The sequence below is a fragment of the Haliaeetus leucocephalus genome, unplaced genomic scaffold (assembly GCF_000737465.1).
Source record: "Haliaeetus leucocephalus isolate CR32 unplaced genomic scaffold, Haliaeetus_leucocephalus-4.0 Scaffold273, whole genome shotgun sequence".
Lineage (NCBI taxonomy): Eukaryota > Metazoa > Chordata > Aves > Accipitriformes > Accipitridae > Haliaeetus > Haliaeetus leucocephalus.
In genome coordinates this window covers 11,016,358-11,042,450 of record NW_010972709.1, presented here as the reverse complement: position 1 = coordinate 11,042,450, position 26,093 = coordinate 11,016,358, and the positions used below count along the sequence as shown (strand labels likewise).

The window sequence follows — 26,093 nt, the reverse complement described above, 5'->3', positions numbered from 1 at the left end:
AGCCTTGCTGATGGCATGAACAGTTGTGAAATTACCCTCTTATTCTCTGCTATGCCACAGAAAACTGCAGGTGTGGAGTTACGGTACTTAGCTCTTGGGTTGTACCTTATTTCCTGGTTCTTTGGTTATTTAGTTTTTAATCCCATATTATCATATTTTATATTATCCCTGGCCATCTCAAAATACTATTATCATATTATCCCATATTATTTTAATCCCATATATCTCTCAGGAACCTGAGAGATTTAGTTGCTGTCATTGCCTGCATTGTGGATTCAGTCCGGGTGGTTTGGGCTTTAATGTTAATGACGGCAGTGAATGCCACCAAACGCAACCTGATGTTAAATATTTTCACAAGCTTTAGTGTTTTCTGTTTGCTGTTCTCATGTGGGGAAGTCCTTCATTTATTTTCACAGAAGAAAGTAAGTTTCCCCTTGCTTGAAGGAGCAGCTCTTACACCATCCCTCTTGCCTCCTTAGCCAGGATACTGAAATTGCAGTTGGGTGATAAGGACGGCTTTTTATTCAGAAACAGAGGAAGACTTGGCAATTAATTTCTGAGAGGGCCACAAGAAGGTCACTAGGTATTCTTAGGCAGCCCTTGATCTCGATTTCTTTGGCAACTTGTGACAGGCTCTGTGGTGTGTTCCCTGTCCTCTGGCAAGCTTGATTTTGAAATCCTTTATTCTGCATGGAGAGGTCTTCTCCATCCCTTGACAAGCAAAGGAGAAAGCTGCCAGTCAGCTGCAAGACTGACACATACATTTTCAGTTTTTGTAATTGAGTCTTTTGAGCAAAACCCGTAGGAGTAAAAAGATTTCAGAAGCTGTAGTTCTACAAATGTGACCATTGGGAGCCTATTAAATGGGAGGCTTGGGAGGGGGGAAGGAGTGACCACTCCTTGTGAGCTCGCTCAGTGTCATGAAGCTCCACCTCAGGTGCTCAGGAGGGCTTGGACTTGACAAAGCAGCCCCCGATTTTCTTTCCTCTGATAATTAAACGTTCCACATTTCAGCACAGGTGCAGATTTTAAAGCCCAGAGGTGCCTAAAAGCACATTTGCCTCTAAAACACAGAGAGTTTTTAAGGATAAAAATTTGCTTGGGTAAATAAGTACAAGTAGGGTAAAGCCTAAGAAGGACCCTAACTGGGGTTGGATCAGGCACACAGGAGTATTTGGTGCAAGATACAGCACAAGCCATTCCCCAGGGGCAAATTGTAAAGTGTCCCAGTGCAGACTTTGCTCCAAACAGTATCTCTGAGGTGCCTCACCTTCCAGCCCTACCCCTTGGGTGCTGCTGTTACCCCACACCTTGCTGAGAGGAAAGCCTGAAGTCCTGGAGTGAGAAAACAGGTTTTGTGATTGTTTTCATGTTTCTGTGTGCAGAAAGTGCCTTGGGCAGTAAACATTGGGCCAGTGCCTGGCTTATGGCCATGTAGTGTGATGGTCTCCCCTTTTAAATGGAACGAGAGCAGAAGTTGTCTGATTAGGCTCGGATCAGCTAGAACAAAAGCAACTTTTCCTGATGACAGCCTATAATCACCACAGGGCTGCTTATAGTAACTCACTAATCTGGATCGATCGGGGTGGTGACATTCATCTCCCAGTTCATTTCAGCATGGTCTTGAATGTCAATCCAGCCTCTGCCTGTAACACTAATTGTCTTTTATCACTCTCACAGATTGCTTTTCCCTGGAGCAAAGTCCTGGTATTTTTTCATTACCACAGCAGGGAAACAAGGCTCAGTGACAGGGAATGGCACTGTCTTCAGTGATTTTTGCTTTTTTTTTTTTTTTTAGTTTGGTCCAAAGGAAAGACTTGTTAGTGAATATTTCTAGCTGAAAACCTGTACAAAACTCATCACTACAGCATCTGTGGCTTCCCAGCAGCCCACGAAGCAACATGACGGACAGATCTCACGTGTTGGTCCAAACTGACCCGTGCCTTGTTCCAGCTGCTGGCTCTGTCTGGCTTCCTTATAATAGTTGCATTTTTAACAGTCTGCTCCAAAACAAAACAGACACCTATTTTCTCCAGCGTTTAGAGTTCTGATTTGCTCCATGATTTTAAATTTATTCTTTGGTTTAACAAAGCAAGGAGCAAAGTAACCAGCAGCGGTCTTGCTAAGCTTCCTTCTGCCTCATTCTTGGGCTGAAATCCTGGGAACGTGCAAGTATTTGCTCTCATTCTCTCTGGGTTTCCTGGCCTTGTACCCCCTTTCTACCCTTCCTTTCTACACCCAGCGTGTGCATTTCATCAGCTTTTGGAGATCACCAGGGAATGTCCGTGCAGGAGAACGGGCAAAGGTAAAAGGATGAAATCCTGTTAAGGGTTTCATGTCAGTGTATCTTCGTACATTCTTGTGGGGAGTTTAGCATCAGCTAATAGACCATGGGTCATTGTGTATATTCTTACACCTTTCAGATTCAGCAAAAGGGATGACCTCAGGGGACCCTCTTGCCTCCCTCTTCAAAAAGAAGCAAAGTAACTTTCTTCCAAAGTCATTGATACCGTGAAGCAAATATCTAACTGTATTTGGGAGAATGTGTCTGTAACATTTGACTCGGCAGCCTTGGCTGCACGTGCCTGGTTTGCATGCGCAGGTGGTGGATTTGGGTTCTTGCACACCAATTTTAAGTGTGGCCCTAATCACTGGGGGGGAACACGGATAACATAGCTATGCGGGTTGTTGTATTCCAGCAGTATGTCAGGCCAACCTACACAACTGCGACAAGCACGGCATGAATTTGTGCATTTTGCACTGTCTAATCGCTATGTGCTCATCCCTTGCAATTCCTGCTAAATATTCACAATTCCATCGCTGCCAGGTTGTATCAAGAACCAAAGCTCCTGGGAAATCCTACTGCTTTCAAATACATAAAGATAATTTTTGAGTTGGAGGCAAACACAATTCGTATTACTTCTTTCACATTTGGCATACGTTCCCGAGCCTAAAGATGCAGCGTGACTCACTAGGGATCACCGGAGCACTCGGAAAACCAGCCAGAGGAGATCCTAGCAGGCTGAGCGCTTACAGAAATGAGTGCCTTGGAAGAGGAATACATATTGTTTCCATGTGAGTTTTATACCAAGGCAGTACACAAGAAAAAGCACAAACCACCTGCACATCCCTCTGCCCTTCCTGCAGAAGGATGTTGAACACATTTAGAAATGTGAAGCCGTTACTCCTCCCATATGGTTTATTGAGGATCTCAGTTTTCAAAGCATGAGTAGCAGTGAGGCCCATTATTCTTTCCAACATGCAAAAGGCACAAGAAAGTCATCAATGTGATTCTGTGCAAAGTGTCTCTAAGAAAACACACAGCGAGGAAATGACAGAAAAGAGCCCCTGATGGAAGAGAAAGCCAAAGTGCCTTCAGGAAAGTGCTGAAAAGTTCTGAAAATGGTCATACTTTTTCAGAGTCCAGATATGCTCAGTCGGTGAAAGATGCTTTGCAAATCCGTGAAGGAAAACTCAAGAGACAGAGCCAAAAGGCTTAAAACAATAATCTCCTTCATGTGCCAAAATTCAGGATGGAAGTCAAAATGATTTCTCTCAGGAAAAAAGTGCGGCAGTTAAAGACAGACATTAAATTCTTTAAAAAAAAGCCCACCAAAACCAGACGTAGAAAGTGGATACATTCTAAAAGCAGCTCAATAAAAAATATTCCTTTTAATGAAAATAATTTAAAAAATGGATAGTTGAAGAATGCAAATCCACCTTGACTGTGACCAGCTACTGCACCCTGCTCCCAGGAAAGCCTCCGAGCACAACACCACAACGCCTTCTAGAAGAAGAAAGTCCCCGCTATCTGCATGTGTGAAATGTGGCCAGTGAACAATTTGGAAACACAAACGTACAGGACCGAGTATCCGAGTCCCATTAGTTAACTTGGGCGTCAGGAAACTTCCCGGGGTTCCTGCCTCTCCCACTGGAGCCGGCCGGTGCCGGAGGTGGTGTCGCTTCCCGGTGAGCACGGCTGAGCCCGTGAACCCCTGAGCCTCTTGCTGCAGTTGAATACTTAAACCTAAAAAAGGCATTTACAAGTTGACGCATTTTTTTTTGTTGTTGTTGTTGTCTTATTTCCTTGCAGTATACGTTTCTACTTCTAGACTATGGAATGTTACATTAAACAATATAATTATTCATTACCTTGCTTCAAATTTCATTACAGTTACTGAGGCTTCATCATAATTTCACACAGCACAGAGACACCAAACTAAACACCAAGCAGCCAGCACTAGATGTATTTTTTCTTTAAGTACCAATAAGCAAAATATCCCATTCCCCCCAGAGATCCCATCAGGAAGGAGGCTCCGAAGAAGGAGGGAGGTTTCCGCTTGACCAGCCTGAAGGCATTGGGTACCACTGCGGAGAGGAGAGTGGTATGTATATCTCCCAAAACTTTCCTGAAGGCGAAGCGTTTTTGTATCCTGTCAAAGAAGGACTGTAGGTTGGGTCTGCTGCCATCTTCCCAGTATTTCTTAGAGAGTCCCAGAAACTTGAGGCGGTGCAGGGTGGCTCCTAATAAGACATCGGCCAAAGTAAAGACGCATCCGCAGAGCCAAAGTTCACACTTCTGCCCTGGAGAGAGAGAAGTAAGTAGGATAAGAGGAAACCCTTGGGTGGGCACCTAAAGGCTTGCTCAAAAGATCGACAAAGGCAGGAGCATTTGCATTGGACCTGGGGTGCTTTTTCTCAGCGCTCTGATATCCCAAGAAATCAGACCCCTTCTACCAGGCTATGTGATGGAGGATATGGGGGGCCACAAAGCTGGGAATATGAGATTATCATTTATAGCCCACATGAAGCTACAAATCGCTGTCTGCAAAATGGCTCTGCTGCCTCTCTCTGAAGTCAAGAGCAGCAGGAGATGGCATCCTCCCGTACCCCGGAGGCCCCTGGAAAAGGGCCCTTAACCCCCCCTTGAAGGAAGGTGTGGTGCAGTGACCCCTTCTGCTGTGTTAGTGCTCGGGGAGAGCAGCAGTGTTTGTCCTTGGCTGTACTGGGAGCTGTTTCAGGAGTGTCATGTTAACTTGTCCTATTTTAGGGATGCGAGAAATCCTCAGGAATCAAAACCATTTGCTAGCCCAGTCTGGCTGCTCTCCCAGTGCGCTGCTGGGGAGGTCCTGCCTCTGTCTGCTCTCCTGCACCAGGGACCCTGCTCCAGGACACCAAAACTGGCAGCACATCTGTGCTGGGACAGGTTTTCGGGGGAGGCGGAGCTCAGTGTGAATGCTGGTCATGAGGACGGACGCTAAAGCATTGACGGACCCTGGAAATAACCTCACCAGAGAGATGTCCAGGAATAAACCAAGCTGTTGTTAGGCTGCAAGAGGTGGGCTCAGGCCAGGATAGTGTTAAACACTCCTCTGCTGCCATTTCAATGCTAAGGAGCAGGGCTAGGATGGAGCTAAGGCGGATGAAGGGAGGTGTAGGTGAGGAAGAACAACAGAAGGGGCACAAAATCTGGCCCCATCCAGCCTGAGCCCCCGGCTTTGCACCAAATCCTTAATTTTGGGGCTCTTCCACTCTCCTGTGGCTGCTATATCAGGGAAGGAGAAAGAGGCACCTTTATTGCACCCCTGTGCAGGCATTGGTGCTGTAGGGCTGCCTGCAGAGCGAGGCCAGTGGAATTACTGGTAATTAGCAGCCCTCATTTGTAGCCGCTTGGCAGCCTGCCTAATCCGGCTAGAGGCACAGCCCAAGTGGACAGATTGCCTGTGTCTAATTAGTCAATAAATGTTTTCAGTGACTAATGAATTGTGGGGGTTCTGTGGGGACCCTGAGGATGCTTTGGCTCAGAGGTAAGGGAAACGGTGCTGAGGTGGCTGCCTTGCTCCCAGGCACTGCTGCGGGCGAAGGAGAAAGCACGTGTGAGGATGGTGACTTTGGGAGAGAGGCCCTACCCCTCTTGGCTCTGGGCTTGCACCCGCTGCTGAGACCTGGACCCAGCTGTGGGGTGCCCCAGCCCCTTGCACCCCTTCCCAGCACCAAGGTGGGGCAGAAGCACAAGCAAAGGCAACTTGTCCCCTTTGCATCCATGGGGCAACCCCAGTTTGGACCAGCCTGTCCCAGCTGAATGGGGTGCCTGTGGCAGGGGGTCGCCCTGTGCTCCTGCAGCATCTCCCACCCTCCTCCTGCCTGCCCTGCCCTGCCTGCATCGCTGCGCCTCCAGCCGGCAGCCTGGGCTGCGTGGGAGGAGAGCTGCTGCACTGCGGCTCCTGGGAAATTGCCAAAGGGCTGGTGCTTGTGCCCGCTGCTGAGATCCTGACCTGGCTGTGGGCACGGTGGGGGGACTTTGGGGGGCAGGAGCAGCACGCAAGGACCGAAGGCAGCAGAGTGCCCAGGTGCTGGCAGTAGCAGCAGCAGCAGCCACCCCTCTGCTCCAGGCACCCAGGACGTCCTCCAAGGGCACCTCATTAGACTGAATTCTGCTGAGCTATCCCAGCTCTCAGATTAGTTAATGAGAGTGTTCGTTGGAGGCAATTAGGGCAACGCAGGGTGCTGCTGTGAGTGCATCAGGGCCCTCGGCAAATCCCCAACCCGGTGCCTTGCAGGGCCCGACCTCGGCATCTCTGAGGGCCCTTTGGTGTGGCCTCGAGCGTGACGCAGGGCTCCCCATGGCTGAGGCCAGCCCCAAGGGCAGGGGCAGCTGCGGGGCCGTCCCCTGATTAACCACATCTGGGCTCTGCTCCGGACTTGGCACCACAGCGCTGGCAGCCACCAGCCATTCTGGGGCTGGGGTTACGAGCCCTGCCAGCAACGGGGACAGGAGGATGATGGTGTCAGCCTGGGGTGACGGCGGGACAAGTGATGCCCAGCTGTGCCCATGCATCCCTGTCTGCCAGGGCGCTGGGGTGGCTCTCGGCAGGCACCCAGCAGCATGTGTTTGATGTCGGGGATGGCTGGTGTTGCTCTCTCCCACTTGCTGGCATTTGACGCAAGTCCTGTAAAGGCTCCCACCCCTCTAGGACCTCTCAAATTCCCATCAGGTTTCCCTGCCCGTGCTCCACTGAGATGTGCAGCAGTCCCGCGGCCAGGGGGGTTGGCTGCAGGACATGTCCCCAGCCCTGCGCTTTTGTCAGCCTGTGCTCCTCATGGTGCAACAGCTTGGGGCCAGCCCGCTCCTTCCTGAACCGGCCAGGGCATCAGTCACTGGCAGCCCCTCACTGGGGCGGAGGGGACCTGCCACCACCCTGCGATGATTTTAGAGCTCCCACAGAGCAGCTATGAGGACAGAGGTCCTGCTGTCCCCTTTGGCAAGGGGTGCGGGGGCTCCCCAGAGCAGGGGTGGTTTGCCAGAGGTTAGTAAGACCACAGCTGCAATGACATTGGTACACCCAAAAACGGTGGTCGCCCATGGGGATGTTCATCAGGTGCAAAGCCATCAGCTCTTCCTGGCGTTTCATCTCAGTCTTGTGTGGAAAAACACCCCATAAATGCAGCCCAGCGCCTACCTTGGTACTCCAGTTTCCTCTTCTCCAGCTCGGCCTCAATCTGGTCTAGCACCATCCCCAGTTCACCAAGGATCTTCTTCAAGTAGTTCACGTTGTCATGCTCCAGGATCTTGGCCTGGGTGGAGAGCAGGATTAGGGTGGGGGATGGATGGATGGATGGACGGATGGACACGTGCCCCTGCAACCATGCAGGGACACAAGGCACCAGGTGCCCGTGGAAGGTCCATGGGTCATGTTCCCCCCACCGCCAGAGATGTGTGCGGCTTTGACCTACTTACCATGAGTTTCTTCTGCTTGGAGAGGTAGGGCTCTGAGAGCTGTGGCTCCTCGTCATGGTCCAGCTTCATCAGCTCCGTGCTGGCGTTAGCTAAATGTCCTGAGGGGAGACAGAGGGGCTGGGGGGGCTGTGTTTGGCAGGGGTCGGGATGACCTTGTGTCCGGTAGCAAAGCACCTCGTCCTGCATGCAAAATAGCATTGTGGCACCAAACAAAACGCCCCAGAGAGTTTAAATGGGCCAAATTCACGGCTTGCTGCTGCTGTGCTGCCATATGGGTGGGTGGCTGGGGCATCGCACGCTCTCCTGAGGGCACGTGGTTTCTTCAGCCCTCCCATCCGCTCACGGCAGGCAGCACTGGCTGCGGGGTACAGCAGATCCCCCTCCCTGTCTGTGGCCAGTCCCAGCTCTGTGGGTTTCAGGGTGGGTTCAGCTCTCTGTTTCCTTTGCTGGATTCATATTAGAGCTGCCAGCAGATCTCCGTCTCTTACTGTTTTAAGAACAACCCTGAGCTTCCCCATAACCTGGTTCCTGCAGCTCCATCCCCAGCAGGTCAATCCTTTGGGATGTCTGAGCTGGCTGCCCACGTGTGGGTGTGCGTGCAGAGCAGCACGGGGGTGGGGGGGAGAATGCTCCCTCCCGAATGAAGCTGTTCTGCCCGGCTCGGTGTCTGGGGATGCAATTTAGTAGTGTGGAGCCCATCGTGAGCATGGGAGAGACACCCATCCTCCTCCCTCCCAGGGCATGGGGAGGATGCAAAGGGCTTTGTGCAAGGGAGCTAACGGAGGGAAAGGAGCAGAGTAAATGGAAGAAGAGAATACGAGATGCAGAGTAACACCTTAGGGACGACATAAATTACCCGAAGCTGGGCTAATCTCTTCCTGCCAGGGACCATCTGTCTGTCCCTCCTTGTCCCTCCAACAAGGGCTTGGCTCTGCCAATGCGTGGGTGTGGGAGGTGCCAGGGCTGGCTGGGGCGGCAGCCAGCAGCAGGCTGCACACTGCCACAAAATGGTGAAACTCCCTGTTTTCCACCACGAGCCTTGAAGCTCGTGCTTGCTAAGGCTCCCAGCCAGCTCTCCTGGGGCTGTAACTCAGAGGGAAGCCTGGATATCACCCCAGTTTTGTTCCCCTGTTCCCCTTGGGAGAACCTGGCCCTTGGTTCACCACCTCCTTGGGTCACAACTGCATGGATTTGCCTCAGCACCCACTGCAACGGGGCAGCCCAACCATTGCCTGGGCATAGGGGATGTGCTGGGGAGGAAGGGCACCACAGGCACTGGGGCATCCCACGGACCTGCCCATAGCCCCTCTGTTGCAATGGCTTGGGAAAAATGCCACCATCGAGGAGCTTTGGACAGGGAGATATTTTTAATGACCTCAGCAGAGTGCTGGGGAGGTGGTGCAAGGCAGACGGGGTCTGAAGCCATCGCAGCAGGACCCTTTGGGGAGGGGATGGGCTCTGCACCCTGCATCTGCCCGAGGTCTGGGGGTGGAGGTGGTGCTTTGTGACATGGGGAAAGCCGCCTGTGCAGGGTGCCAGCAGAGGCAGGGCAGATCATGAGATACACCTCAGGAACAGCCTATTTCTCTTTGTGGCTGAGTGCATCTCATTTCAGAGGGACCATCTGTGAACCAGGCAGCTGAAGGGACAGTGGGAGAGGAACAGTGTTTGCTACAGGTGCCGCTTGGGGCCGGAGCCTAAAGGAGGGGAGAGACATGGGGCATGCCAGTGCCCTCCTAACAAGGTCACTTCTCTGGCAAGGGACTCTCTCCAGGAGCAATCCTTGCTGTTGAGTTATATTAAGCATCGTCAATGTTTCATGAGCACTTGAAGGTCAGGTACACAGTCTTATGCCGATTCATCCACTATCTGCAACTCTGGCTGTAGTCACCCACCTCTGCCCTTAGAGCTATTGGAGGGAGAGGGGATGTGCAGGAGAGGGAATCTGCAGGAGAGGGAGCAAATTCATGTGCACTAGAAAGAGCTGGGCAAGAAGCCTGCATGGCCCATGGGAGACACCCCCAAGGCTAGGAAGCCTCTACAGGGTGCCTGCAGCTCCCAGATTAGCTGTGCTTTGCCATTTCCCAGCTCTGTCCCTTCCTGGGAAAGGGGAGACGAGCAAGAGCAGGGTGGCTGGCCGGGCTGCAGAGGCAAACTGAGCCTAAAGGAAGGGCTGGGGGAGCCGTCCTGCTGGCGCCGGCCCTGGGCAGCCCCGCTGGAGAGGCGACTTACTGCGGATCTCAGCGGTCGCGTACTTTGGGATCATGGAGTCGGTGGTGAGCTCAGGGTGCAGGATGCAGCCGTGTGTGTAGGCGTCCATGGGGAGGGAGTCCAGCAGCTCCCGGTACTGCAGCACCCGCGAGTGCAGCAGGCTGCCCGGCTCGGGGATCAGCTGGGTGACATTTTCTGCGAGGGCGAAGGGAAAGCTGTTAGCAGGACCCAGGGGGGCTCAGGCACTCATGAGTGGCTCATTAGCCTGCACTGGACACCAGTGTGCAGTCCTGCTTGAGCTACCTCTATGCAGGGCTGGCTGTGGCAGTGCATTAACTCAAAACCATACCCCATACTCTGCCCTCTCCACTCAGCCCATCCCGGCCAGGAGCGCATCCAGGCTGTGCCCAGAGATCAGCAAACCCTCAGGACCACAGGGACGTGTACACATGTAATTACCCACACGCGCAGCCCCCACGTCCACAGGAGCTCAGGGTAGCAAGCCCTTCATCTCTGCAGCCCCTGAATTTGTACACTGTGGTTTCACATCTCTTAGAAGGGGAACAAAATCTTCCCATTCTGCAGAAAAGAGCTAAAACGCAGGGATTAGAGTTTGGGATCTCCTGAGTTACGCACTTATTACACCAGTGGCAATGAGACACCTAATTCTCTTGAGCTTCCTTGAAAATCCCATTCAAAATGGGTAATCAGGGAGTAGATGACCAAAGACGGAGCCCAGCACGTCTTCCCTGGGTGCTCAGCCGGTGCCTCAGCTGCAGGAGCATCCCTCGCCCCAGCTGGCTTGGCACCTTCCTTGCCTTGTTGGGTTTGTTTTATTCATCTTTTGCGGAGGGCAGTTTGTATCCTGCTCTTTTTATTACACTTTCAGCTCAAAAGACACGGTGGATGACACCACAAGGAGCGAAATGTTGCTCTTGTCTCCAAGAATATCAGGTCCATTTTTTTTATGGGATCATAAAGGTTTATGGCATTTTCAGGTAGCATTTAATAGGTAGTGAGTAAATTGACCACCAGGACTCAGTACACCCAGTTGCCTACATGCTGTCCACAGTGCAGGGCTCACCGCACGCCAGCATCTTGGGCTGAGTTAAGGCACATCAGCAGAAGGACTTTGGCAGACGTGGCCAACACGGCTCCTTAACTAAGGGCCTGAAATGAAAGTTCTGCCCAGCCCCGCTGCCAGCGGCAGGAGCAGGACTGCGGGCACAGCCTGGTGATGCCTGCTCAGCAGAGATGCACAGCTCGCTCTGCCCTGGGCCAGGCAGCATCATGCCTGCCGGCACCTGCGGCTGGACAGGAGCCAGGGAAATTTTGGCAGCTCCTGTATTGCAAAAGTCCTCACAGCTCTGATTCAGGGCTGTCTCTGACCGATGGGCATCAGCATTACTGTCCCCTGAGCAAGGGGAGGTTTTGGTAGCTCCTCCCTGCCCGCAGGCTGCTCGCTGCCTCCACTGCCTGGACTCCAACTCTCCAAGCAGGGATTTTCCACCCGAGAAAAAGCAATCAGCTGAATGAAATAATAATAACTGACCTATAGCCTGTGTGCTCCTTCCATAGGACTCCTGGCCAGCACCTGATGGGCAGGCTGGGACCGAGGCTGGAAACCAGCACATCCAGAGTGACTGCCCTGTCCAGCAGCGAGACGGAGCAACCACAATGAAATAGCAGCATGCTGGCCACCAGCCCGTGTCCTTCAGCACATCCCAGGGAGGTTTTTTGGTGGGATGGTGCTCGCCCTGCCTTTGCACGCCACGGCAGACCTGCACATATGGCCTGCTGTTGCATATACTCAGCAAGGGATGGACTGTGCAAAGGTGGGATGGGGGGAGGCTCAGAAGGATGGGGCTGGGGGTGCAGCCCTTGGAGAAGCCCCTCGCCCAGGCTCTGAGAGGCATTGCCACCAGCCAACTCATCAGTGGTTTCTTGGCACTGCTGGGTGGTGCCCTAGTGAGAAGCACCCTCACAGGTCCTTATTGGCACTATTCACGGCTTTTTTGGGGAAAGAAAAACATTGCTCATCACACCACCCTTTACTGATAGCTGACCCTCAGTTTGTGTGTAAGCAACTGAAAAAGACCATGCTCCCAGCCCAGGGGAAAATGTAACTCAGTGAATAGACCTTCTTATAAAGGCATTTTCAAGCTCTGCAGGTTTCTGCAAGTTGGGTGTTTCCCCCTCGGACCAACGCCATGGCATCCTGATAATGCTTTTGCCAACTAGCGCTGGTGGGCAATGGCTCGGAGCAGAGCACACAGCAGGGAGTGATGCTCTGGGCCCTCTTCCCTGGAGCTTCCCCTCTCCATTTTTCAGTGAAAAGGTAAGAAATTGCACCTGGCTGGAAAATCTCAATGACAGGAGTTTCCCAGTGCATGGGCAGCACTGTGTCCCCCTCCCACTGGGGACAGCCTGTTGTCACATATGCCGGAACACCTGCCCTTCACAGAGACCGGCTGAAGCTGCTGGAGAGTGGGGGGTCCACAGAGCGATGCTCCCTGCTGCCCCTCGGCTGCCACCAGGCAGGAAAGTGGCTGCCGTTCCCTGGGAGCCGCTGCCAGCGTGGGCTCCTCCTGACCGATCCCATCCCCGCTGCCCCGCCGGCGAGTGAGCGTTGTGCCTCCATCGAGCAGCACCACCGTGGTGGGGCTGGGAGAGGACAGCAGCTGAGCTGGCAAGACGCCCTTGCTTTGGGAGCTATTTTGAGATGTTTTTGATGTCTCTCTTGCAAGGAGGATGGATGCTGGGGCGAACGTCGTGATGGCACAGCCTGAGCTCCCTGCTCAGCTTTGAAGCCTCCTCAGTGGAGGGTCCCAGCCCGACAGCCTGCAGTTTTGGGGAAATGAGGGCGAAGGGACGTGAGATGCTGGGGAGAGGCTGCTTGTCGCAGCAGCCCTGCAAATAGCCGCCTTCGAGCGCCGTCTCAGCATCCTGGTGTACCGGGCTCAGCTGGCCGCTGACTGCAGCCCTGCTCCAGGGGAGAATACAAGCTTCCCTCTCCTGGCTGTGCCTTCCTCTGGGTTTGTGTCACATCCTCCTCCCGTGGTCCCCAGACCCGCTGGCTTTGTTTTACTTTAAAGAGGCAGTTTTCTCTGAGGCACAGCAACACCAGCGATGGCAGGGTCCCCTGCCCATGACCAGTGGCACAGGGCTCATTGAGGAAGGGGAGACGGGAGCAGCACCCAGCTCAAAGGCACCTTGTCTCAGCAGGGCCACTTATAAGGATTTACTGGGGTTTTTTGTACCATTACCCAATGCCAAAGTACAAAGGTAGCTGAACTCAGAAGTATTCCCATGGGCCATGCCCCAGCTGTGGCTCTGGTGAGATGCCACCACGCACCAAGGGAATGGGGGGAAATGTTCCGCTTTGGGAGCATGACCTCCAAGGCAGAAAAAGGGGGCACCCAGCTACAATTGCCCCCAGCGCCTCCCAGCAGCACTTCCAACGGACATTTGGGGATTTCAGCTGGAAATCCTTTGTTTTCATGGGAAAACGTAAAAGTTTGAGGAGGGCTGGTGGCTTGCTGCTCTTCTGGGGTAAAGCAGAAACTTGAAAGGACATTGCATTTCGCAAACAACATCTGGATTAGAGCCAAGTTTCCCCCAAGACACAGCCCCCCCTTACCTCCTGTGAAGTTCTTCTCCATGTAGTCGATGATCTGGTTGTAATCACTGATGATGTTGTCCCTGTGGATGATGACGGGCACCTCCTCCCCCAGGTTGAGCCGCATGAACCAGGGCTCCTTGTGCTCCATCAGGGGCATGCTGACATCCCGCTCCTCGCAGGGCAGCCCCTTCTCCGCAATGACCAGCCGCACCTAGGGTAAGAGGCCGGGGAGAAATGGCTGAGCCCCATGCACCGAGCTGGCCCTGAGAGCCCCACCGCCATCCCATCGCACATCCCTGGCCCTTCTCTGCCACTTAAGCACAGTGATGTGCCATGACACATGCTCGTCCTGCAAGGAGCCAAGCAGCTCTTGGCATGGGGCAGCTGCAAAATCCAGGCAGCCAAGTAAAGATTTCTCTTCCCAGCAAATGGGGGACACCCAAGCCCATCCTAACTTTGCAGTATCGTGGACCACCATCCTCCCGCTGGTCACTGGTGGCCCGTGTGACAGGTGGAAGGGCCAGGGGTCCTGGTGGGCTGCAAGCCCATCCCTTGGCAGCAGGCGGAGAGAGGCAGCAGCTCCCCAGCTGGGGGGAATCAGTGATGCTGCTGTGGGTCCCAGCAAAGCCCAGCACACACCTGAGGAAGAGGAAGAGGAGGAAGCAGCAGCAGCAGAGGCTGCAGCAACACTACACCTTGCATGCAGTGTGTGCTACCACCTGGCTGAAGGATGCCCAGATGCTAACTCAGGTATGTCCCATGCTCGGGGGTGGGAGATGGCTTTGCTGGGCATGTTTTGAGCAGGAAAAAGGTTCCGTTTCACGGAGGGTTTCAAGCAGCCCCTGCACAGCATCACTCCTGCTCCACTCTGCCACCGGCCTGGGGACATCACCCATTGCTTTTGCACCTCCTGTGCCAAAACCACTGCCTTCCCCTTCCCCTGCTGCTGCCCTCCCGCAGCGCCAGGCTAGCGAGCAGCACCGCTGGGGTGGCACCCACCCCTCTCATGGGTGGGAAAGCCGAGTCTAGCGGTGCGGAGGGGCAGGAGGAGGCAGGAGTGGGGCTGAAATTGGGGCACCATCCGCATCGCCCATGGACAGCCCTCAGGGCTGATCCTGCTACTTTGCTCTGTGCTTGAGATGGTGTTAAATATGCACTCAGGGATGGATTTTAGGCTTCTGGGTCATAAAAACCTGACCATTATAAACTAAGTATGTCAAATGAGCAAAAAAACCAAACCTCAGGGGACATGAAACAGTCACGTCTTACAGAACCACTGAATGAGGGAAAAGCACTTGTTTTCCTCTAACTAGCAGCAGCTAAAAATACAACTTAACAAATATAAGCATTTCTGTGAGTACTTCAGAGTTCTGGGGAATTAGTCATTAATTATTTATAGGGCTGGCAAATTAATTTTTTCTTTTAAAGTCAAACAAGGAAAAGCCTGGGTCCCTCAATTGCAACTTGCTCTCAGGCTTTTCCTCCCAGCTGATGGATAAACCCTGGGCAGGATCACCCAGGGCATCTGTCCCCAAACTCCCCGTGCTTCCCTGTTCTGCTCTCAAACAAGCTGAGGCCAAAGGCCTGGCAGGAGGCAGCTGCTGGGCATGAGGCAGCGTGGGCAGGAGGGCTCAGCTCAGGGGGTAACCCCAGTGCCTGCAGGCAAGGGGAGCCCCTGACAGCACCCCAAGGAGGGGTCCCAGCTGGGGGTGACACAATGTGCTCGGACCCCCTACCCAGTCCCTGCAGCACCGACACGGCTGCTGTGTGGCATCTTGTGTAAAAATCCAATGCTGGCTGTAAAACTCCAAAAATCTCTTTGCAGGGAGGGCCAGATCCTGGCGGGGGCTCAGGATCCCTCCCACAAACAGCCCAGTGCCCATGGAGGGTGGTTCTGAGCAGTGGCCGAGGCAGAGCAGGAAAACCTTTGCCCGCAGCCAGCTCCCAGCAAAACTCCTCTGCAGGGGGGTCCCGTGTAGCCCCTGCCGCTCCCAGCCCTGTGACGTCCATCACACCAGCCTGTGCTTGTCCACCTTCCAGCAAACGCTCTTCCCTTGCAAGTGACCTCAAAAGCAAAACTCGAAGCGGTGCCAGGTGGCCCGGTGGCTCTAGGTGTGCATGCCCTGTCCCCAGCATCCCCAGCCCCGCAAAGGTGAGGCCGATTGTAGGAAACCCCCTACAAGAAGTGCCTTAAGCGCTGCCGGCGGCCAAACGAGCAAGACAAAAAATAACAGCAAGGCCAGAGTGAGGCGGGAGAGCTGGGCACGAGCATCCCTCGCCGGTGCGGATCAGAAGCTCATTAGTCACCAGCTGCCAGCGGCGGCGAAGCCGACCATGTGCAGCCACCCTGCTGCATTGGGCATCCTCCCCTTTCTTTGTGCCTGCAAGTAGGAATGGGCGCCTCTGCCCCCCGCCTCCCCCGGCCTCCCCGCCGCACTCAAGGGGGCCCTTGGACTGGGGGAACTTTGTCTTCCCCCCACCCCTCAATAGCCCGTTCCCCAGATAACATTAACGGTGTGGGAATGATGGGGGGTTTGGAGCCGGGAGGAGAAGGTCGGGTTTGCTATACAGCTGCTGTGCTGCAAAATGAGCATTTACTATTGCCTGGAAAATGTGATTTCTCCCTGGGGCACCCCAGGAATTGGATTTCCAGGGCGCTGCTGCAATGTCAGGGGTAAATCGTTGCTGCGTGCTGGGGTCCGCTCCCTGGAAGGAGCCTGGCTCGGGGGCTGCCGCCCCCTCTCCCGGTGGCAGGGTGGTCCCGGGGCCCGGCTCAGCCTTTGTCTGCGCTCCTGGCCACGCCAGAGTGGGGCTGTGAGGGAGCACAAAGCCAAGGCGGCTCCCGCCACGATCCCAAAGCAAAAGCAGGCTTTGGCTGAGCCCCCCCCCGTTCCCTCCCCAGGCAGATGCTGTTACAATGCAGAACTGCAGGTACAAAAGAGCTGCCTGGCCACAGGCTGCTGCCCTCGGCAGCCCTGGGGACGAGCCCCTCGCTCTCCCCACGAAGGGGATGCCCTGGGGACTGGAGGTGATTCCTCCCTGGGAACCCGGCCGAGTGATTGTTTTTTTACCTTTTGTGAGCTGAAGGACTGGGTCCAGTGGTACAAAACCAGTCTGTCCTGGGATTTGAGAGCGGGGTCTGTCGGGTCCTGGTTTTCCTCCCCCTCCGTGGATTTCCCTGCGTCGTTCTCCAGCGCCGAGATGGGCCACCAGCTGCAGTTGGTGGGAGTAACATTATTGGGAGTCGCCATGACAGCCTGCGAGCGAGCGGGGAGAGGGACGAGGGAGCGAGCGGCACTAGCCCAGCATCACATGGGCTCCTGCCAGCAGCATCACTCCCGGGGCAGCTCCATCTCCCCGGCTGGGGTGGGCAGCGCGGGGCGGTGGGTGCCGAGGGTCACGGGAGACGATGGTGGCAGCAGCGGCGGTGGTGTGGGTGAAATCGCAGCCCGTCCCCGCTCGTGGCGGGGCTCCCACAGAAACGCGCAGGCATCGCTTCGATAGGCGAGTCAGCAGCGGAGGCTCCTGCTGCCTGCCTGCCTGCCAGCCTGCCCGCTCGGCAATCCCGGGCAGCTCCAGCCCCTGGGGCTCCTCAGGAATATTTTGCAGCAGAGATTAAGATTTTTTTTTGACTCGTTTAGATATGGCAGATATGTAATAAATAGCCACATTGATGGATACTGGCTTTAAAACGCCTAGCAGGTGTCTTGCCTGCCTTGCAACCTTCATGGAAAGAAGTGGCAATGGCCCTTTAAAGGTATTCAGTGAATTTTGGAGAGCACAGATTAATTACTGCCTAATGGGCATTATGTAGTCTGTACCGGGGTAGAGCCCAGGAGCCCTCGCTGTGTACCAGAGCCCCGGGGTGCTGGGCCAAACCGGACGAACCCTCCTGCACCAAAGCAGGCACGGTCGGGGGTCATTTCCAGAATTAACAGTAGCAAACTGGCTGGGTTTCCATTGCTCAGGGAGCTCCAGAAGGAGCTGCTGCTCTCAGGGCGCTACGAGCATCACCCAGAGGTTTGCAGGCAACCGTGTGTAGGCAGCTGACACCTTTCTGGGCACAGCGACCTGGACATCTGGGCCTGTATTTTATGACACTGGGCTTCGTCATGCTCCATCTCCAGCAATCTGGCAGCCTGGCGATAATTTCCCACACATGGGACTAGCCGCCAGTGCCAGGGGGTAAAACCAGCCTGGTTATGGGGGTTGTAGAGGCAGGTTTTGGAGAGGATGGACGTGAGGGTTCTGCAGGCACAGGGAGCCAGCTCGCGCCTCGGGGCTGCAAGAGGGCTCTGGGTGCGAATGCAGCTTCTCCATGTGTTGCTCCTGTCTCCACCCACGCTGGAGCCGGTGAGGTTGGAAACAGGGGAGGGTTTGGGAGAGCTGGCTCAAGTGGGGAAACTGAGGCACACTTCACCCAAGAGCACTGGGAGGGAGCGGGGCCAAACTGGTACCCAGCTGCATCAACATAGCAGAAGGAGCAATTTTCTGGGGACTGGGAGGTGAAAATGAATTCTTTGGTGTCGTGATGTCCTGCTCCCAAGGGCGTGCAGGAGGGTGATGGCGCAGGGGTGAGGCGGGGAAGTGCTATGGCCTGCCCTGCCTCCTCCCTGCTTTCTCCCCCATAGGCAGCAGCCCCCAAAACCATCCTCCCTCCCCAGCCCAGGGCTTCCCAAGGGCTGCCAGAGACCCCACACTGGCCTCGGGGACACCCACAGGGAAAGGCTCTGGCTCGGCCTCTGATTTGGGGCTGCAAAGTCAGGGCGGTGGCCCCCACTGCTGCAAACTCAGAGCCAGCTGGGCTTGGAACGAAGAGCTGGCCCCATCGCATGGTGCTGTCCTGCTCTCTACTCTGCAGCCTCCCTCCCGCCTGCTCTGCGCAGGAGAACCCTCGCTGCCCTGGAAGCATCTTTTGGGGCTCCCCTCACCTTTGGGTTTAGGAAAGGAGCAGCCTGACCAAGCAGAAGCGGTTCTCTCCTGTGGATTGCTGTCCAGAAAGCCCCATCTAGTGGCATATTTTGTGATGAATGAATGCTGCACCGTTGGGAATAAAAAATGACAAGTTGCTTCATCCCTCTGGGTCATGCAGGTACGTGGCACCTCTGGAGGCACTTATTTATTTAGCTAGGTTTTGGCTTGCTAAAGTGAGCAAGGCTTGCGGGGCAGGATTGGTGCCAGCCCCCTTTAGGGCTGCCCTGACCTTGTGTGACCTTGAGAACATCCCCAGCTCTTGTCCCCAGCCTCCCTGCCTGCGAAAGGGGTCGATGCTGGGCTGCCCTGTGGGATGCTGTGCGGCTGGACCCGGTGGCATTGGCAGAGCCCTGGCAAAAGGTGCCATCAGGGCAGGATTGTGGGGGCTGGCAGTTCAGAAATACACAATCTATCTGGGGTGTCTCATCTCAGAGCTGATGCAAACATTACAGAGGGGAGAGAGCAGCCGGCCAGAGTCAGTCAGGGGACTTTGCAGGCACGGAAGCACCTTCCCTGTTTTAGAAGGAGGGGGTGGAGATCAGGCTGTAGAATCAGCTCCATTGATTTTTATTTTTTTTTTCCTGGTGGCCTGATTCAGTGTCTGCCAATGTAAAGCTTAGCTAGGACTCAGTTTGGCTTCTGTAAGGTGAGAAATAAATTATTGATCCATGGTGCCCTTCTGCATCACGCTTCCGTGGAACTAGTCCTGAAACTAGACAGGCAAGTAACTTGTAAAGTGCTGGGGGTGGGGGGAAGCCACTGAAAAAAAACCCCAGCCTGCATCTGCTGAGATAGGAAGTAGTGAGGTGGGATCGGACCTAAGGAAAGCCCTGGGGGGTGCTGCAAGCCCACTGTGCTGTCTCAGAATATTTTAGACATATTTTTCTGTATATTGACTGGGGACACATCCTAGAGCATTTGTGGACAGAAAAAAATTCCCCAGGCTTGTTGGGGCAGGTAGAGTAGCAGGCTGGGAGCAGTAAGGCTGGCAGGGCTGTGCTCAGCACTGCTTGTACTGGGCCACCTCTGAGGCTGAGCACTGATGCTCATCCATCAAGCTAATGTGCAGGCATTCCCAGAGAAGATGCCGTTTGCTAGTAAAGCTTAAGGTTTCTGGCAGGCAGCAAGCAGGAGTCAGTGAGTTATCAGAGGAGTGAAGTGGGTGAGCTGAACTGGGAAGGCTTTGAAGGAAACAGTAAGTTTGGGCTTGGGGCCTCTCTTATTGCTCTTTGTTCCACCCAAAGGAGATGGTTTGAGCAATGGGAATGTCAGCAGCAACGCTTCAGTACGGTTGCTAAAAGCCTGATAGCTGCAGTCAAGAACCCAAAGTATCTGCCCTTCCTGTGCCTCAGGCAGCACTAGACATGCTGGAATACTAGCACAAACAGTAATTCAGGCAGAATATTAAACCACTGAGTTATTGTCTCTTTTTATCCCTTTCTTTCTCCCCCCCCTCACTACTAGTTACTTCTGTCCTGCATAGGACATTACAGAAATGGTCCCTGAGAACCTGCTCTCAGGCTCTTCCCTCCCATCCGGCCTTCTGGCAATCTGAATTCACTTCTCAGCCCTAAACTGCGGGGTGTATCTTGGACCAGTTTAACCTCCACGATTTCCCCAGTTCCCTCACTCTCCCTGGACACTGCAGGTCTACTGCACATTGCCCCGCTCCACAGCTGAATATGGCCTTGTGCCCTTCCAACATTGTCGATCACTACTAGTTTTATGTAACACCATCTTGAAGGTCTAGACACTTCCAGGGGTTTGTGCACACTTTATTAAAGAAGAGAAGCAAGACTGTGCTCCACAGCAGACACAACTGCACCAAGGTGACCTCGAGCCAGGCTTGCCACACCATGTTTTGGGGGACAAGAGCCTCGCTGTGCCCCTTCATAGGGCTCCAGCTCGAGAGGGGAGTGGGGACAACCAATACTGGTTTTAAGTAACTGTATTGTGCATGTTAAAGATCTGTGCCCCAGCTTCGTATGCATGGACTCTAGGTCAACGCTCACCGAGAGGCAAGGTAATTGTTAAAAGAGTCTAAAAGGGAGAAACACTGTGACTAGCAACAATACCTTCAAACGATTTTAAAGAGGGCACAAAGCCAAAACATGAACGGGAACATGAGCAGACACCCTCTGCTGAAGCAGAAATAGCCTTTGAAAAACAGCAGCAGCAAAGATAACTAGTACTAAACATTTACGTTTAAAAGCCAAGTATGTATTATACCAGATTTACTGTAGGGAGAAAGAAGGGAAAGTGAAGAAAACCAAAACTGTGTGTCTGTGTGTGTGTATGCTGGATAGTGCTGGAAGAGGAAGGGGAAGGGAAGGGGACAGTAAAGTACTAACCCGAAAAAATTTAGGTTATCAGTTAAATTTAATTTGAGAGTACAACCCAGTATCACATGCTAAATAACTGTATGACACTTAAGAGCAAAATAAGTTTTAGTTGTATTCTTATGTTAACTTATTTGGATTTATTTGAACTTTAAATCTGAACTTCCTGGATTCGTAGTGTAAATTTTAGGGATGATTAGAGTAAAATCTGCAGACAACGATTATCGTCTAGAATGTCTGAGACTTCTCTAGCACAGAATACAAGGCCAACTGTCTACATCTGCTACAATCTATTTTTATACAACTGCTTCTGACTCCTTGGCTTGCTGACCACTAATTTTTAAGCATGTAAGTAAAAACCGCAGTATTTTACTCAAACACGGTTGTTTAGCACGTGCGTACAGCTGACACTGAAAGCAGGCTTTTGCGTTGTGTTTTTTTTAAAAAATAGGTCTTGAGGGGAGATGAGAGCAAGTCAAATTATTCAGTCTTTAATTTGCTGGGTTTTGACAAACGTTTATTAATGCAAGTCTCAGCAACAAAATTTTTCATTTCAATATTTTCAACCAGAAGGACTGTTATAGCTTTACACCACAAAGCCTGTATGATACACACTTCTTGTTTACCCTCTTTCCACACTGCTTTGTGTATCAAACATACTCAGAAACAACCTGTATAGATGGCTCCACCATCTCCATTTCTGAGACAGCGTGGCCCAAAAAAACTGTTAGCCTGCTTCACTCCTCGCTAAATTATTCCATCTGTAAAGCACAAATAACAAAATATATTTTTGCTTCTAAGAGCTTCACTTATCTGCAGAAAAATAGAACTGCTTAAGAGTGAGCTAGTTAGATTATGAAAGGGTCCAAGCACACACCCGCACATTCTGGTCCTCCCAACAGATTTGTGAGGAGGAAGCATTCACAATTTGATTCAACTAAAAAGGAGCCAGACAGTGTTCAAGGAAAGGAAATCCATCCTATGCAAAATACTGGATGCCTTCTCATTCTTCTCTCTTGAGTAGCATGAGGAGGATAGAGCTGTGACTATGAAACATTTCTAAGTACTGGGACACATTAAGAATGAACCTTCCAAACATTTGCAAAATTTCAGAAAAAAACCTAAAATGCTTTTTTTTTTTTAATTCTCTCAAAACATAGTGAAAACAGCATACAGAGCTTGAATATCCACAGCACAAACCGAAAAACAAAGGAAGTTCATTTGATCTACAGTGCTTTTGTTAAGGTATTCAGAGACTTTAGTGCATTCTTTTTAGAACTAAGCTCAGAAACTATATTCCATTTTTCATTTTAGTAGAAAACTGAACTGTATGAGGCAAAGAAATATTTGCTGAAACGCACAACAGTGACAACATGGCACTAACAAGGCATTTAACCCAATCGTTATCACAAACTCTGATTCAGGATTCTCTATTGCTTTCAGTCAAGTATACATCATTTCTGCCATGTGAGACATTTTCTTGGGAATATATAAGTAGTATTCCATGTATCCAGAAAGATCTTCAATAGTCACGTCATCCACAAAGGCTCGAGCCTGCTCAGAACAAGATCTAGGAGAACCTGATGAGGCTGTCCCACAAGGGGATCTATTTTGAAGAGACTGAGCATGGACTCCTAGGACTGCCTTTTCGCATTCTGACAGGACGCTCCGCAAGCCAGAGAAAGAGTACACTTCCATGGTTCGCCACTGTTTGCACTGGCAATTCTTGTCCGTACAAGGGCACTGCCTGCCGTTGCTAAGCATGGATAAGGACTGGAAATCTGAGGTTTGGCTAGAATGCAAGCTAGTTTCAAAGGATGAGGAGAGAGTAGGGCAATTCCCTCTTGACTTCTCCAAAGGCTCTTCGGCGGTGAAAGCTTCCAAAGGTTCAGTTCTGTCATCACTGGCCTCAAAGTGAGAATCGTGCCTGTCCTTCGTACCGTGTTCTGCTGTAACAAAAATGTCTGAACTGATACTACCCTTTGATGTGTCTGCCTGGGTTTTGTGTTTCAGCTGGTTGTTGGCTTTCATATTGCAATACGTAAACTTGGGAGGATGCAGGACAGGAGACTTTGAGCGTCTGCGACGTGGGACTCTTGCCGATCCTCTGGAAGGCTTTCTCACACACCTGCAGGGTTATAACAGGTGAGCAAGTAGGTAACTCCAGAATCTACACCATAGCTCAATAAGCTCTAAAATGTGACTAAAAACATTTTTGAGATGTTTTTTTCTGCTTAGAAAAATCAGGTGGCTGGTCACTTACAATCTTTGACACGACAGTGGAGGAGTCTGAAGAAGCTGGGGCTCCCCCAAAGGAAAGACACATAAAAACAGTCCTTATTTAAAGGCACTTCCCCCCAGATCTTCTGTGTTAAGCAAATGATACTCTGTCATCCCAAACGGAACTGTAGTGCAGAACCTGGATATCAGTTGGAGCTGCCGGCAGAATCGCACTGAATATGCAGGTACTTCAATACAGAAATAAAATAACCCGAGAAAGAGGTGAGAGGGGATTGCAAAGGTATAAGACTTGAAGAAAAGGACTTCTGAGGAAATCAGTGGAGAAGGAAGTTCTAGGTACCCTCTCTAAGAGGCAATATTGTTTTTAAAGTCTGTGATGAAAGCCCCTTAAAAAACATCATATCAAACACTTATGGTAAAGTTTTGTAATAGAAAGGAGAAAAAAGATATGTTGAAGCAACTAATTAACAACAACTTTCACTGGAAACAGTACACAAGCGTTAAGTGTCTCAAACCAGAAGCACATGCACAGTGCAGTGAATGGTATCTTTTACCCATGCCATGTTTCCTTTGAGCAGACAGTCTGTTGCTTGGCTCCATCCATGGCTGCTCTTATCGGTGTTCTGAGAATCGTCCCGTCGCCCACAGACAGAGCTGCAATACATCTGAGTAAAAAGGGAAACGTCACGTTACAGTAATGCCTAAACATACTGCTTCAGAGGTCTAGATTCAGCCTATTCGCTTTAGATGCTTAGCTAAGACACGTAAGTTTGCAGCCTTGACTTCCTCTATAGTCAGTGGCTAGAGACAGGATATGACAGAGATTTATCTAACCACTCTTACTACACTGACCTCTGTCAAGCGTCTAAAGATAGGTGAGATGAAATGAAAGGAGGCCAAAATGCCCAGAGGCTGATGTCATGCCCTGTTTGGACCAAAATGACACATGAAAGGAATGTAAACTCAGTTTCCAAATGTTCTTGTCAGACAATAGTTGTTAAAGATAGACTCCTACTCATCTAAAATGCAAAGTCTGGAACCCATAGCAGCAGGCTGAGGAGTCATCAGTGGAGCAGTGCATGAGGTACAACAACAGACACGGAGAGATTACTAATTTATTTCTTATTAGATTTCCCAGATAAACATAGAATGAAAAAAAAATCTGGCTCTAGAGGTCCAGACAACAAACATAAATGCCTCAGCACGCAAATTTGTATTTATGATGGCTGTATGTGTGATATGGAACACAGGATAGGAAATCATAAGAAACGAGGCCGAAATCCTAGCAGAAGAGCCCAAGTACTCTGCCCAAAGTTGATCTTAGGGGATTAGTCACAAGACACGAGCTGTTCAAAACATATGCCTGCAAAACAAGATCTTTTTATGCCTAAGGAGATATCATCAGGAATCAACCAGAATTCCACATAGTCTGTCACTGGTAAGACATCAGAAGTGGTACGCTTAACAAGCATAGTTCCTTGTCAGAGAACAGCTATTTTTTTCCACATTTAACAGAACCTCCTGAAGCAGAGGAAACAAGTAGCAAAGCAAAATGTATTTCAACATGCAGAGGAAGTCATGAGTTCACAGTATCGGTGGCTATGGAGATGAATTCACGAGGTAACATTAATTATCAATACAAAGCTTTCTCTTGTGTCTGTGAATTCTCAAAAGGCTTCAAGTGAACCACCTCACAAAGTGTTAGACTGCATAATTTTATTGACTCCTACTTTTAAGGAGGATGCTTATACTATATATTATCAGTATACCCAGCGTGTTCTGGAGTAAGTTTTTAGTATAAGACTGTCTGCAGACATTTTACTCTACAAAATCCCCCGAAATCAGAAATGATCAGTGCTCATATTTAGCCTGACAATTTCCAGTGAGACTGGGCTCTCCAGCACACTACGAAGTGATGGAGCTGTCCTTCAGACGCTTTCCAAGCAAATCTTCATGCACTGTAGTCAAGGCTGATAACGTGGCTGAAGACACTAGCACTTACACGAATGGACAAACAAGTTCTGTATCGCGCAAGGTGACTTTGGCTACCACAACAGTTAAGAGCGGGTTCACCGCTTTGGGCAAGTCATTTCACGTTTTCATACAATCACTGTGTAATTTCAGTTGGATATTGTGTCAAAATTAGTCAGTAATAAAGTACTGCTTTGCCTACTAGGCAGTCATAACGACTGCATTTCACGTGAAGCGAGGCAGTTGTCTCCTCTTGGAGAGTAAGGAACCTCTCACCAAATGACATTTGAGATTCAAAATAATAGAAAACAAATGCAAATACATAATAAGAAACTGACAAATTAGACAGTCCTTTTTGCTGCTCACTTACCCTGCTGCATCCACTCTCAGCTTTTTGAAAGCTGTCTGCAGGCTCTCTTCCTCTTCATCTTTAGCTTCCAAGTCCATTGATGGGCTCTCAGTGTGTAACCAGCTGTGCCATATAGAATAAACTGAAATACAGAAGTTAGGATGCGATGTTGAGGTCTGAACACGCATGGTCTCTACAAACCCGAAAAGACACGTGTAACGGATGCTCGTTCTTCGGCTCGTTCTCACTGCCCGCTGCCCAGACCTGCCTTCACTTTTCACCGTGAGCTCCACACCCCGCGCTCCTCAGAACAGGCACAGCCTGGGTCAAAAATAACGACGCGTCTGTTGGTTTTTTTTTTTCACTTCACCGGGTGAGCCGGCGACACATACCCCGCCAACCAGCGCGACTCCGGCTGGGGCGGCGAGGGGGGCTCCGCCAGCAGAGCCAGGGACAGCTGGGCGCTGCCCCCGCCGCCGGCTCGTCCCTGCGCGACCTCCCGCCGTGACAGCCGCGCCGGCCAGGGGAAGGGAACCCACGCCAGACCCCCGAGAGGCCCCACGCTGCTGCCGCCGCACCCCCAGCCTACACGAACGCCCCGTAGCCCCTGGCAGCGCAACGCTTCACCTCCCAGGGCCGCCGTTTCCC

At 51.7% G+C, this 26,093-nt stretch overlaps 2 protein-coding genes across 6 annotated transcripts; both read right to left on the bottom strand.

Moving 5' to 3' along the window:
* Positions 1–3,181: 3,181 nt before the first annotated feature.
* GDAP1L1 (ganglioside induced differentiation associated protein 1-like 1) lies at positions 3,182–16,834 on the bottom strand. Of its 4 annotated transcripts, XM_010569693.1 has the most exons (7): positions 16,643–16,822; positions 13,566–13,782; positions 11,544–11,576; positions 9,971–10,144; positions 7,739–7,836; positions 7,461–7,575; positions 3,182–4,584 (listed from the first exon to the last, which is right to left on the bottom strand). In XM_010569693.1, the coding sequence occupies exons 1-7, from the start codon at positions 16,820–16,822 to the stop codon at positions 4,241–4,243; spliced, it is 1,161 nt and encodes a 386-aa protein (XP_010567995.1). In that variant the 3' UTR covers positions 3,182–4,240. The 4 variants fall into 4 exon arrangements, with proteins under 4 accessions (XP_010567995.1, XP_010567997.1, XP_010567998.1 ...); XM_010569695.1 differs by lacking the exon at positions 11,544–11,576 and having other exon boundaries at positions 13,590–13,782; positions 16,643–16,834; XM_010569696.1 differs by lacking the exons at positions 9,971–10,144; positions 11,544–11,576 and having other exon boundaries at positions 13,590–13,782.
* A 4,550-nt stretch (positions 16,835–21,384) lies between these two features.
* On the bottom strand, positions 21,385–26,093 carry LOC104833122 (oxidative stress-responsive serine-rich protein 1-like). 2 transcript variants are annotated; one of them, XM_010569692.1, is made up of 4 exons: positions 26,035–26,093; positions 25,467–25,587; positions 23,680–23,790; positions 21,385–23,012 (listed from the first exon to the last, which is right to left on the bottom strand). In XM_010569692.1, the coding sequence occupies exons 2-4, from the start codon at positions 25,541–25,543 to the stop codon at positions 22,328–22,330; spliced, it is 873 nt and encodes a 290-aa protein (XP_010567994.1). In that variant the 5' UTR covers positions 25,544–25,587; positions 26,035–26,093; the 3' UTR covers positions 21,385–22,327. The 2 variants fall into 2 exon arrangements, with proteins under 2 accessions (XP_010567994.1, XP_010567993.1); XM_010569691.1 differs by lacking the exon at positions 26,035–26,093 and having other exon boundaries at positions 25,467–25,918.

Excerpts from the sequence above, each read along its gene's own strand:
- LOC104833122 (XM_010569691.1), bottom strand. The coding sequence starts at position 25,633 with ATGCGTGTTCAGACCTCAACATCGCATCCTAACTTCTGTATTTCAGTT. Across the intron at positions 23,791-25,466 it reads CTGAGAGTGGATGCAGCAGG|ATGTATTGCAGCTCTGTCTG; the intron begins GTAAGTGAGCAG and ends CTTTTTACTCAG. Across the intron at positions 23,013-23,679 it reads TCAAAGGAAACATGGCATGG|GTGTGTGAGAAAGCCTTCCA; the intron begins GTAAAAGATACC and ends ATAACCCTGCAG.
- GDAP1L1 (XM_010569693.1), bottom strand. The coding sequence starts at position 16,822 with ATGGCGACTCCCAATAATGTTACTCCCACCAACTGCAGCTGGTGGCCC. Across the intron at positions 11,577-13,565 it reads GGGGGGGCTGTGTCTTGGGG|GGTTTCCAGCCTCGGTCCCA; the intron begins GAAACTTGGCTC and ends TCTGGATGTGCT. Across the intron at positions 7,576-7,738 it reads CCAAGCAGAAGAAACTCATG|GCCAAGATCCTGGAGCATGA; the intron begins GTAAGTAGGTCA and ends CTCTCCACCCAG.